The 13,773-nt window shown below is 34.9% G+C and overlaps 1 protein-coding gene across 4 annotated transcripts in view; it reads left to right on the top strand.

Annotated features, from left to right (window-relative positions):
• USO1 (USO1 vesicle transport factor) overlaps positions 1-13,773 on the top strand; it is an 80,975-nt gene that overhangs the window by 25,070 nt on the left and 42,132 nt on the right. For 2 of the 4 annotated variants that reach the window (XM_006042315.4, XM_006042317.4), the window contains exons 4-5: positions 1,932-2,008; positions 4,173-4,184. In XM_006042315.4, the coding sequence (XP_006042377.1) occupies positions 1,932-2,008; positions 4,173-4,184 (89 nt within the window). The remainder of the gene's footprint in view (positions 1-1,931; positions 2,009-4,172; positions 4,185-13,773) is intronic. The other 2 variants (XM_006042318.4, XM_006042316.4) reach the window with 1 other exon arrangement.

The following is a 13,773-nucleotide window of genomic DNA, read 5'->3' as shown; positions in this document are numbered from 1 at the left end:
TTTATCTATTTTATTAATCTGTGTCTGTCCTTATGCCAGTATTGTCTTGATTACTATAATTTTATAGGAAGTTTTGAAATCAGAAAATGTGAGTCCTTCAACTTCATTCTTCTTTTTGAAGATTATTTTGGCTATTCTGGATACGTTGCATTCCCAGCATTCCCATACAGGTTTATAATCAGCTGGTAGCTGGGATTTTTATAGGGATTGTGTGATTCTGCAAGTCAAGTCGGGGTATATTACCATGTTTACAACATTACATCTTCCTATTCATGAACACAGAATATCTTTTCATTTATTTGAGTTCTAGATAATTTCTTTCAACAATGTTTTGTAGTTTTCAGTGTACAAGTCTTGGACTTTAGTAAAATTTTATTTCAAAGTATTTAAAACTTTTCTGTGTTATTTAAATGGAATTTTAAATTTTTTATTGTCTGATTGTTCATTGCTAGTATAGAGAAGTACAGTTGATTTTTTTTTTTTTTATAGTAAGCATGTGTCCTTCAACCTTGCTGAATTTATTTACTAGTTCTAATAGGTTTTTAGTGGTTTCCTTAGAATTTTCTATGTACAAGGTCATGTCATCAGTGAATGGGATAGTTTTAGTTCTTCCTTTCTAATCTGTATGTTTTTTATTTCCTTTTCTTGCCAAATGCTCTAGCTAGAACCTCTAGTCAGTGTTGGGTTGAAGTGGCTAGGGGAGACATCATTATCTTGTTACTGATCTTTAGGGGTGAAGCATTTAGTCTTTCACCATTACATATGATGTTAGTTGTCAGATTTTCATTTTGAGGAAGTTTCCTTCTATTCCTGCTTTCTCAAAGGTCTCTTAAGAGATGTCCCTCTTAAGTTTCTCAAAAGCAGGTAATAATAATTTTAAAGATCTATTTTATTTGATATTTACATCCTCTGGTTGTGACCCTCTGACCCTCATTTTTGCTTTCACTCCTCATCACTTCTTTAGATTTATTGAATCTTTCTGACCTGTGTCTCATTCTTGCTTTTCACTCTGAATGCCATCATCTTCCATCGTGCTTTCAAATTATATCTGTTTATCAACAACAAAAATATACTTCCTTGGACTTCCTTGGCAGTCCAGTGGTTAAAAGACTCTGCACTTCTAATGCAGAGAGTATAGTTTCAATCCCTGGTCAGGGAACTAAGATCCTACATGCTACAAGACAAAAAAAAAAATTATACTTGCTGAACAAAAGAGAAAAAGGTAAAAAAAACTTATACTTCCTGAAACAAATGAGTAAAAGGAAAAACTTTTCTACTTCCTGATGTTATAAATGCCGTAAATGTTTACTCTAATTTTTTTTTTTTTTAAGAAAATAAAATACAGATCAAGGAAACAAATTCTAGACATCCAACTAGAGATAACACTTTATAACATATTTATGTTATAAAACATATACGTTAACATACACACAGACTTAAAAAATTACCTGGCTTGTGCTGATTTTGCTTGTTTTAAAGTTGGATTTCTTTTCCAAATTGATTTATAAGGTTTCCTTAAAATATATACATACACACATGAATATATATATGGTTTTTCATAGATGGGATCATTCTTCACATTGATTTTTGTATTCCGTTTTTTTCCTACTGGCATTAAATCAGGGGTGTTTTAATTACCATGTCATTAAACATTCTTTAAAAATACATTTTTTAATTGTTGCTATATATGGATTTACCACACTTTTAAAAAATATTATTGGACATTTAGGTTGCTTCTAATTTTTCAGTATTATTACAAAAAATAGACCTTTATAAGTCTTCACAGTTTGCACTCTGATATTTTCTTAGGGTAGGTCTTCAGAAGTGAGATTAGTGTTTTATACAATCTTGTTAAAGAAAAGTCTAAAATAGTCATAACAGCTTATACTCTTAACTGACAGTGTATAAGTGTAATAATTTCTTTCTTCCAGTTCGGATTCTGAAATAATAGGTTATGCTTTGGACACACTGTATAATATAATATCTAATGATGAAGAGGAAGAAGTAGGTAAGTTTCTTTTATTGTGTTTTCTGTACATAAAATTAACTGGATTGTGCCATTTTTGCTGTTTTAGGGTTGATTTTATTTTATAAATTTATTTTTTAAGATTTTTTTTCTTCTTTTTTGTTCTAATCAATAAAGGGAAAACATTAGAAAATATCTTTAAGATGACTGCTTTGTATGTGATTTGGAGGTGGAATTAGATTCTTCTTTTTAAAATATATTTTTCTCTCTTTATTGATTTTAGTTAAGCAGAATGAATATTAGTAATCTCTCAGTTAAATAATCATTTTTGGCTATTGATTAAAAATCAAACTTTTATTTATATGTTACATGGTGAGCAGTATGAAGTTAGAGGAATTGTTCCTGATATGTACTTGAATTTCTAACATAGATCTTATGTTAACTTTTTTATATTTGGAAGGTTTTTTGTTTTTGTGTGTTTACTTTTTGGCCACACCATGCAGTTTGCAGGATCTCAGTTCCCCAACCGGGGATTGAACCCAGGCCATGGCAATGAAAGCCTGGAATCCTAACCTCTTCGCCACCAGGGAAATCCCAGCATGTGAAATACTTGACTGGAAGTCTGTACATTTTATTCCGTGTATTGTAAAAACAGACACTGAGTGACATTTTTCAATGCTATTGAAGAGTGCTTTCTTTATTTCACATTGACTGTTGCAATAGGACATAGTGGGTTTTTCATTTTTCTAGACAATCTAAAGGGTCATATTCATGCATGTTATAAGGCTAATTTAGACTGAAATTATAGGGTCCTCCAAAATCTGAGTAGGTAACATAAAGAAATGTATAGATAATATTGTTTACACATATTTTATTAAAGTAAAAGTGTAAAAAAAAAAAAGTAAAAGTGTAACAGAAATATATATAGATATTAATTTCACAAAATACCAGTAATAACATTTGAAACTGGGTTGTGTTGTATAATCACAATTTCTTAGAGTTGAATATCCTTTCTCTTAAATTTTTATTTCTCTGTGATGTCTACCTCACGACTTTATTAATTTCTCAGGGGTAAAAAAATCTTTAGTAAACATAATTTGGTTCTCATTGAAAAAGAGGCTGTCAGTTACATAAAAATATTTAAATACAGTACCACCATTTTGATGAAAAAGATACTTATTTCCACTACTCATTTCTCAGAAAATTAGATGCAGTTACACTTATTAGAAAACATAAAATTTTTTCTTAGTTGTTTCAGATTGAAAATTTAGCTCTTTTTTTTTTTAATAATTTTTGTGTTTTTAAAAAACTGTTTAGCATCAATTAGGTGATATTCCTTTGTTATAAATTTATAATTTGCTGCTGCTGCTGCTGCTAAGTCACTTCAGTCGTGTCCGACTCTGTGTGACCCCATAGACGGAAGCCCACCAGGCTCCCCTGTCCCTGGGATTCTCCAGGCAAGAACACTGGAGTGGGTTGCCATTTCCTTCTCCAATGCATGAAAGTGAAAAGTTAAAGTGAAGTCGCTCAGTCGTGTCTGACCCTCAGCGACCCCATGGACTACAGCCTTCCAGGCTCCTCCATCCATGGGATTTTCTAGGCAGGAGTACTGGAGTGGGGTGCCATTGCCTTCTCTGAAATTCATAATCTAGTAATGTTTAAGTCCATTTTTTTGCTTCTGTTAATGTATTTGGGCTCCTTATTTTTAATTTACCATCCAAAAAGTGATTCTTTGGATGAAACAGGGTAAACAATTGTAGAAACTACAATAGTGGAGTCATTTTTCTAGGAAAGATTAAAATATGAACTTAGGCTAATAGCCGCTGAGTCAATTTTTAGAAATCTAGATACTGAGAAATAGGGTCTTCAATTTTATTATTGATACTTTCTCTTTACTGCTTCATTAAAAGATATTTCTTAGCTGACATAATGAACTTCATTTTAAAATGAATTCAACTTCATTGGAGTTATTTTAATAACCCCTCAATTTATTGGTAAATATGTCTCATAACTCTGCATATATAGCACATGCTATATCTATTAGAATATCTAAAATATTTGAGTAAAATGAGTATGAAGCTCTTCCTTTAAGAAATTATATTGCTTATTTGATGTTTTTAAGGTCTTATTTATTTTATTGTGAATACTACTACATAAAAAAGTTTTCTTTATCACCCACTTTTATTTATTTTGTCTACCTTTTCAGATGATGTTGAAGGTAAAAGATTGCATTTAATATGCATGATGCTTTTAGGCATAATTTCTGATAATATAAAAGGACACTGTCAAGTGAGTTTCTTCTGGCTGGTAAAAAAAAATCTTGAGATTTATTTTAATATATAAGAATTCCTTCATTAAAAAGCAATATTTTATAATCTTATATTATTATTTATCATTTCTATGACTACTAAATTATTTATTGTCCAGGACACAGAAAATATTCTAGTACATATTTTAATGAAATTAAAGTTTTTTCTCTGGTAGGACAATTTATTTGAATTACTTCTTATGTGTTTCCAGGGTGGAATTTTTGAGCCAGTTTATTTAAAAATAATATTTGAATATGTATACATATATATACATGTATACATATAAATTTTACCTATATTCAAGAAGAATTGGAAGGTATTCCAGTTCAGAGAATACTTATATGTTGATATTGTCCCTTTAAAATTATGCATGCACAAGGCCTGGTTACTGACATTTTTTAATATTAATTTATAAAACTCACCAATATTGCCTTTTTTCTAGTGGTCCGATTCAATTTCCATTTACTTTTTAACATTAATTCTTCTTTTCCTCGTAGTTAATTTAAAGTAACCACTTTTTTTTTGTTTTACTATTTTTCCTGAAATCCTTAACTTTTTAAAATGAAGAAAAATCCTCATCTAAAATAGGTTTAAAATGGTACATGACAAAATTTCCTATACCTAACAAAAAGCTAACAAAGAAACTAACTTTTAAGCTATATAACATTACCTTTTGTGAAATTTGAACCCCTTGTTTCAAAGTAGATAATATTGACCACCTAATTAATTAATATGCCTTGACTCTTGCGAAAATGCTGTGTCCTTGTTGAGTAGTACTATTATTGTTTCGTCATATTTATAGAGTTTAAACTTTACAGTGCTTTTATGTCCATTATCTTATTTGATCCTGTTAGCAAACTGTGGGGTAAGTAATATTTTTCTCTTTACTAAAGAGAAACCCCAGAGATACATAACTTACATAATATTGTCTACTAAGTAGGGTAACAAAATTCTTTATACCTTTTTTTGTATTCCATAGTTTTCTGATTTAATAATCAGAAAAGCAGACAGATGTTTAAAAGTATAGGTCTGCTTGTTTAACTAATTGACCACAGTGTAAAAGAGTACTTGGTATTCCCTCACTCTGAGTTATAACTACTTTTATCAGAATATCTCTTTTGTCCTCCATAATACGGATTATGTACTTAATGTGGAGTTTCAACGAGAAGGTCCAGAATGTTTTTTAATATTGTTTATATAACTGGAAAAAACACAACTGTAAACACATTTGAAGAGTAAATGTATATATACATATTTAGTTAAAAGCCACATAAATAGGTGTGAAATGTTTCCAGAGGTTTACATGGACTTTCTAAAAAGCAGTCTTTAATTTGATATGCCTGTCTTAGGTTTATTTTCACTATAATTTCAAAAGGTCATTTTGTTCTTAATTTTTCATTTGGGATTCCCTGGTGGCAAAGAATCTGCCTGCCAAAGCATGAGACTAGGGTTCAATCCCTGGGTGGAGAACATCCCCTTTAGAAGGAAATGGCAACCCACTCTAGTATTCTTGCCTGGGGAATCCCATGGACAGAGGAGCCGGGTGGGCTACAGTCCATGGGGTCGCAACAGAGTCAGACATGACTTAGTAACTAAACAACAACAAAGGGATATTTACTTTTACAAGTTATAATAAGTATACCGAATGGTACATAAGCTATAGGATGTTAAAAAATAGACTTAACTCTGGAATTTTTAAAATAATTATATTGGATGAAAAGGGATTGTTTACATGTTTCATACTTTTGTCTACTTATAAAAACATAGTATTTCATGAGTCTAGTTTTGTTTTACAATCTTTAGATATAATAAGTGTTATAATTTTAGCTTGACTAACTTCTACATCAAAATAGCTTTGTATGTTACTTTAATCACTTAGCAAATTTTTGTGGGACTCTTCATTAAAATTTAGAAGTGCTGTCTTATGACTGTAACTTGAAGGAAGTGGAGTACATCTCACTAACACTTTTTTAGTTAATATTAAATCAGAAGGAACCATAGATCCTTGGAACAGGCTCATACTTCACTAGTTCAATTCAAAACATAGATCTTAATTATATACTGCTAAGCTATAGTATTTTATAGAGTATAGCTACAGAATGAATTGCATGTGTAGTATTAAATCTACTTCTTGCTAAGTTATTAGCTTGTGCTCAATGCCTACACTAAATTAAACTTTTTCTTCTGTTAAACTTGTGTTCCTTATAGTATAGCACAAAAGTTCTAGAGTTCTCTGTATTAAAAGGTATCTGTAGTTAAGCATAACATACTGTATCTCCCTCTGAAATGTCACAAAATTTACATTAGTGTAGGAGAAGGCAATGGCACCCCACTCTAGTACTCTTGCCTGGAAAATCCCATGGATGGAGGAGCCTGCTGGGCTGCAGTCCATTGGGTCGTGAAGAGTCAGACACGACTGAGCGCCTTCACTTTCACTTTTACTTTCATGCATTGAAGAAGGAAATGGCAACCCACTCCAGTGTTCTTGCCTGGAGAATCCCAGGGACGGGGGAGCCTGGTGGGCTGCCGTCTATGGGGTCGCACAGGGTCGGACATGACTGAAGCGACGCAGCAGCAGTAAATATTGAGAATTTTGCAAAAAGGAGCCTATTCAGTTTTGTTTAATCCAGATATATTTGTGTACCTGTGCTTGCTTTCCTGAGATACCTGTTAACACATGCCACACAATCCTGGATTTTGAGAAATACTAACCAAGACTGAAACCACAGCTTGGTTATTTGCATTTTTCCACATAAAAATATTTCATAGGAAGAATCCATCAAATCTGTATATGGTTTTCCTCCCTTCCTTTTAAGATTAACTTATAAATTTGAATATTCTCCCAGATGTCAATCTTTTTTTTTTTTTTTTTTTTTTGGCTGCACTGTGTGGCATGTGGGATCTTGGTTCCCTGGCCAGATATCAAACCCATGCACCCTGCAGTGGAAGCATGGACTCCTAACTACTGGAGCGCCAGGGACGCCCCCAGATTCCATTGACTTTTATTTTGAACCCTTCTCTAGAGGTCACAGTCTTTGGGCCCAAAGGCATTGTCTGTCTTACATGAAAGGTTGTTTGACCACTTAGTATTTTCAGTAATAAATAAGTCACTAACATTAAAAATGGTGCCGAGGTCCAGCCCCGGCTGATCCAGGGTATTCGAAGGAGAGACGGCTAGGCGACCTATTCACATGTTAATTAGAGATAATAAAGAGTAATAGAATGAGGATAGCTCAGTAGGAAAATTCAGTGGAGAAAAGAAGCTGAGTGGCTTGGTTTACGCGGAAAATCAATACAACCCGTGACACCAGGTTAGCTCTGACCACGGAGGCCGCAGGCGCCCTCTCGAATAGCGGAAGGTGCCCCACCTTAGACACCTTCTCGAGTGGGTCTTAGAAGCCCAGGCAAATAAATGGTCGCAGAGGATATCCGCGCTCCAGATGGACACTCAGCTGGAAGTTAAAGGGAAGAATGACATGGGGAGACCAAGCGTTGGTGAGCAAGGCCCATAGCTTTATTTTCAACAGGGGCTTTTATACCCTAAGTTACACATAGAGGATAATAGGGGATGCAAAGTCAGCAGTCTTTGATGCTTATCAAAAACCAGGGTTTCTTTCCTGCAAATTTATCGTATACAAATGGTTTAGGTGATTTACATCATCTTCTGGCCAGAGGCCTATTAACATTTTATGACTCTTGACAAGGACTTATCAACAAAGACTTATTTTCTCTAAGAGTAATTATTTTAAGGTTTGGCACCATCTTCCGAAGATAAGATTACGTTCCTATAGGGTGGATGTGTAATGGGCTTACAAAGGAAAGAATTTATTACCTTAAGGGTCTAAAGTTACTAACACTAAGGCCACTACTTATTTTTTCTACATACCAACTATATTAATTAATACACATTCAAGGATACAATTCAGGGGATGTGAAAACTTGGCAACAAACATTGGCTCATCAATGAAATCTTTTACTAGTTTTATTCTGACAGTTTCTAATTCTCTGAGAGGCTCTAAGCTATTTGAGTATCTTAAGCTTCCCGTGCCTCTCCAGGCTGGGAGACTGTAAACAATCGTATGCATAGCTGTAGGTGTCTGGGTAAACTTGTCAGGCGAGTTAGAGAGCCATCTGAGGGGTTTGGATTTAAACACTCCTAATTGCCCAGGAACTTTATTAATTGGAGCTGTAAGTTAACTCTTTGACAGAGAGAGCGAGATGGTGGTGGGGGACAGCCCCCAGTAAAGTCAGAGGTGAGAGCACAAAGCAATAAAGTAGGCAGACTCTGGTTTTTGGGGGTAGATGCTCGAGAATATCCGGGGGCACTCCCGAGGCTCGATCCCGCCTTTGCGTATGCCGAGCCTCCTTCCTCATGACCTTTGTCACGAGTGGAATGTCTCTCGCCGGCTCCCGGCAAAATGGGGTACTTTGATATCACTTTTTAGATTTTGAATTGCTAAAAAAATCTGAAGACTGATGACACCTGGGCCTGCACTGTCCCATGGCAGCAGTCAGTTGGGGCTGAGGAACTGCTGCCTTCCGTAGACGAGCACATAGTCTCCATCCTCCTTGTGGTCTTACACCTGGCCTGCTTCATTCATGTACATTACTGTCTTGTCCCTGTAGTTGAGTTTATATTCTCTACTATATTCACAACACTCATAAAAACCATTTTAAAATAAATTATATTTCAAAAGCATCATTTTGTTACTTATATACCCAAGTGTGCTCTCATGTAATAAATATGAAAATATGCAAATATGCAAATGTAAAATAACCCTACAAAGCATCACAATTAGGTCATTGCATTGCTGCAATTGTATTAATACTCTCTTAGAAGGAAACAGTTCTAAGGGGGAGACAGTTAAGCTACTTGCCTATTCAGCATTTCTCATATATGTGGAGAGTTTTTCTCTTGACATGTGTGGGCCACTTTTTGCACAAATTTTCTTTGCTTTTTTATCTATAGATTTTGGCTAAGTATTTGTTCTTGGTACCATCCCCCACATAGCCATGGTTTGTTAGGGTTCCAGGGTAGCTAAAAACAAGATAGGCTCATTAGCCCAGCAAACCTTGTGAAATTTTATGGGATAAAGGGCATTTACCATACCATGGGAATCAGGGCTATTTTTCATAGCTGATTTTAAAGAGGGAGATTTTCAAAAGGTTTTATTAGCTTCCAAATTCTCGTATCTTTCCCAGTTTCTTTGTTATCTCCCTTCCCATCATCACATCACCTTGCAAATAAAATGGAAAGGGAGTGCAGTTCCTGCTACTTACCTAGTCTTGAGTTTTTTTCCAACTCCATAGGTAAACTCAGCTTTGAGTATTGAAAACCACAATGTACCATGTAGAATTTTACTTTCAGAGATGTGTGAATAATCAGGGCACAGGATTTTATCTGCTCCCAAAGGAACAGCAGGAAATCTTTTAAGCAGATCAGTGATAGATATTGTCCCTTGAGTCCATGCTAGTTATGTTTGAGTATTAGACTTCCCTTTGATTTTATTAGGCCTTTGTTACATCAAGCCTTTGCCCCTTTAATTTAATGCCCTTGACATAATAATTATGCAGTAACATGATGATAGCTTTCAAATGTAGTTTTTTTAATCCCTTCATGTCGTCCTCTACCTGTTTTCCCTGAAATAATGGAAATATTGCAATGGAAATAATGACCGCTTCCCTAGGCAATTCTTCTGAAACCACCATTAATCTAAAAAATTGAACTAAAAGGGGAAAAAATTGTTTACTGATGTTAAAAATGAAGCAAGTTTATTTGGCATCCAATCAATCATGAACTCAAGTAACTACTTATTTTAGTAGATTGGATACAACTTTTATGAGAAAGATAAAAGGTAAAATGTCAGTGACAGGATTTTTTTACAGATAAGCATGTTTCTGGGAATATCATAGGTCATACTTTTTCTTAGACATCTTTTGCATCTTGGTGTAATACTCATTAATAGTAACCTTATAAGAATTTGAAAATTTTTTTGAATCATTAAAAGAAGACTGTTATGTTCTGTATAATTTGAAACTTGAGGGAATTTCCTTGTGGTCCAGTGATTAGGACTCCACACTTTCACTGCCAAGGGCCCAGATTGGATCCCTGGTCAAGGAACTGACCAAAAAAAGAAAACTAGATAATATCACTGCATGTAGATACATAGTGTGTTATAAATCTTAGGACTGTGATTCTTAAGGGCAGTTCAGCCCCTCCTGCCACCTGAAGCATATTTGTCAACGTCTGGAGACATGTCCGGTTGTCCCAACTTGAGTAACTGTAATGAATTGCAGTTGATTTCTTGTGGGTAAAGGCCGGGGGTGCTGCTAAACATCTTGCAATGCTTGGGGAGCCTCTCACAACAATATCATTGTCAGTAGTGCCAAGGTTGAGAAATCCTGTGTTAGGGATGATGATGATCATGTCGCCGTTACTGTTATTGAGCACTTACTATTCACCAAACACTGTGCTAGATGTTTTAGTTACTTCAAATCCTTAAGGGAAACCCTGTGTAAAAGAAAACTGTTCCCATTTTACAAGTAAGGAATCTGAAGCTTGATACAGTTGGGCTCTTTGCCCAAAGTAATGTGACTAAATGGATGAATATGGGTATAATCAGTTTGACTTAAAACCTTTGTGAGCTTTCTTTCCACTTGACTCCCTTTCAGAAAAGTCTCTGACTACACCACACACCCTAGCCATTCTGTTCATAAACAAATTCTGCCTGTGTTAGCAGTGCTACTTTATTTCTCAACCATGTTAAGTTCAGAGATAGTATTTGACAGGTAATTGCTCCTTTCTCCTTGAAACACTTCATTCATTTCTGTCTCCCTGATTTTCTTCCTGTCTCACTGGGCTACTCTTTCTTTGTCTCATTTGTTGTTTTCTTTCTTTTCTCGCCAGTCTTTTTAACATTGGAATGTCCCAGGGCATGGGTTTCTTTCCTTCTCTATTTTTTCCTTCAGTGGTCTCATCTAGGCTTGTGACTTCAAGTACAGTCGGTATGCCTGCCTCTCAAATATCTATGTCCAACCCAGACCTCGCCACTGATATCCATATATGTATATTGAAATACTTAACTTGATGTCTCCAATTAGATTTTTTCCTTCCACACACAACTTTATTGAATTATAATTAAAATATAATAAATGTGTAAATATACAGTTTGATGAATTTTGACATATGTATAAACCCATGAAACTATCACTACCACCAAAATAATGAACATATCCAAGTTTCTTTGTGCTTGCTTGTAATCAGTTCCTCCTCCTTCTATCCGCATTTAATCATAGATCTGTGATTACTGTAGATTATTTGCATGTTTCTGGAATTTTTATGTAAATAAGATCATACAATATATACTCTCTTTTTGGTTTATTTTGGTCTGGCTTCTTTCACTCAGCATAATTATTCTGAGTTTCATTCATAGTGCATATCAAGAGTTTAATTCTTTTTGATTGCTGTTGTATGAATATATAACAATATGTTAATCCCTTCCCTTGTTGGTGAGCATTTGGATTGTTTGTCCAAGTTTTTAGCTGTTACCCTTGAAGCTTCTATGTACAAATCTTTTTGTGGACATATATTTTCATTTCTGTTGAGTAAATACCTAAGAATAGATTAGCTAAGTGATAGAGTAGGTGTATGTTTACCTTTACAAGAAATAACCAAACTGTTTTTCAAAGTAGCTATACCATTTAACATTCCCACTGGCAGTGTATAAGAATTCTATTTCCTCTGCATCCTGTCCAATACTTTCTATCTTTTTAAATTTTAGCTGTTCTGATGGACGTGAAATAGTATCTCATGGTAGTTTTAATTTATATTTTCACAATAAATAATTTTATTCACAGTTTTTCATGTGATAATTTGCCACCCATATACTTTCTGTGAAGTTAAGTGAAAGTCGCTCAGTCGTGTCCAGCTGTTTGCGACCCCATGGACTATACAGTTCGTGGAATTTTCCAGGCCAGAATACTGGAGTGGGTAGCCTTTCCCTTCTCCAGGGGATCTTCCCAACCCAGGGATCGAACCCTGGGTTCGATCCACATTGTTGGCGGATTCTTTACCAGCTGAGCCACAAGGGAAGCCCAAGAATACTGGAGTGGGTAGCCTATCCCTTCTCCAGAAGATCTTCCCAATTCTTCAGGAATTGAACCAGGGTCTCCTGCATTGCAGGTGGATTCTTTACCAACTGAGCTATCAGGGAAGCCCTTTTACTTTCTTTGGTGACATGTTTATTCAGATCCTTTGTTCTTTTTTTTTTATACTCGATTGTCTTCTTATACTTCAGTTTGTAAGAGTTCTGTATATATTCTAGATAAAAGTCCTTGTGATATATGTTTCACAAATACTTTCAGTCTTTGACTTGCCTTTTTATTTTCCTAACATTGTATTTTGAAGATCAAAATTTTTAATTTTCATTAATTCCAGTCTATTGATTATTTTTCTTATATAATTTGGGCCTTTTGTTTCCTATTTATGAAATCTTTACCAAACCTAAAATCACTAAAATGTTCTGCTGTAGTTTCTTTTAAAAGTTTTATAGTTTTAACTCTTGTGATTAGGTCTGCGCACCAATGGGTCTGTTTCTAGACTTACTGTTCTGTTGGTCTCTATGTCTTTCATGTTGCCTGCACGACAGGGTATTGGTTACTGTGCATGTGAATATGCTCAGTCGTGTCCAAATCTTTGCAGCCCCCTGGACTGTAGCCCACCAGGCTCCTCTGTCCATGGAATGTTCCAGGCAAAAATACTGGAGTTGGCTGCCATTTCCTACTCCAGGGGATCTTCCTGACCCAGGGATCTAACTTGCATCTCTGTGTTTTCTGTATTGGCAGGTGAATTCTTTACCCCTGTGCCACCTGGGAAGCCCCTGTTGGTTACTCTTATCTTTATAGTAAATCTTTACCAGTGTAAGTCTTCCAACTTTGTTCCTTCTCAAAACTATTTTGGCTCTTTTTGGTCCTTCACACTCCCATATCAATTTTAGAATCAGTTTGTCAATTTCTACCTAAAAAAAAATTGATGTTTTGATTGGGATTCCATTAAATCTGCAGATTGATATGAGAGTAAACTGATATTTTAACAATTTTGAGCCTTATAATACAAAAACTCTTCCCTGGTGGCTTATTGATAAAGAATCCACCTGCAAATGTAGGAGGTGCTGGATTGGGAAGATCCCCTGTAGAAGGAAATGGCAACCCATTCCAGTGTTCTTGCCTAGGAAATCCCATGGACAGAGGAGTCTGGTGGGCTACAGTCCATAGGGTCGCAATCTTAATTTCTCTCATCACCATTTTGGAGTGTTCAAAGTATATAGATTTTATACATCTTTTATCAGAGTTACCCCTAAGTCTTTAATACTTTCTGGCACTCTTAATTGGTGCTCTTTTTAAAATTTGAATTTCTAATTTTTTATCATCGGTATATAGAAATGCCATTAATTTTGTATATTGGTGTTTTATTCAGAAACTTTGCTAAACTCACTCTCT

Source organism: Bubalus bubalis, chromosome 7, assembly GCF_019923935.1.
Source record: "Bubalus bubalis isolate 160015118507 breed Murrah chromosome 7, NDDB_SH_1, whole genome shotgun sequence".
Lineage (NCBI taxonomy): Eukaryota > Metazoa > Chordata > Mammalia > Artiodactyla > Bovidae > Bubalus > Bubalus bubalis.
Note: the sequence above shows the minus strand (reverse complement) of the source record. Positions and strands in the feature narration are given on the sequence as shown.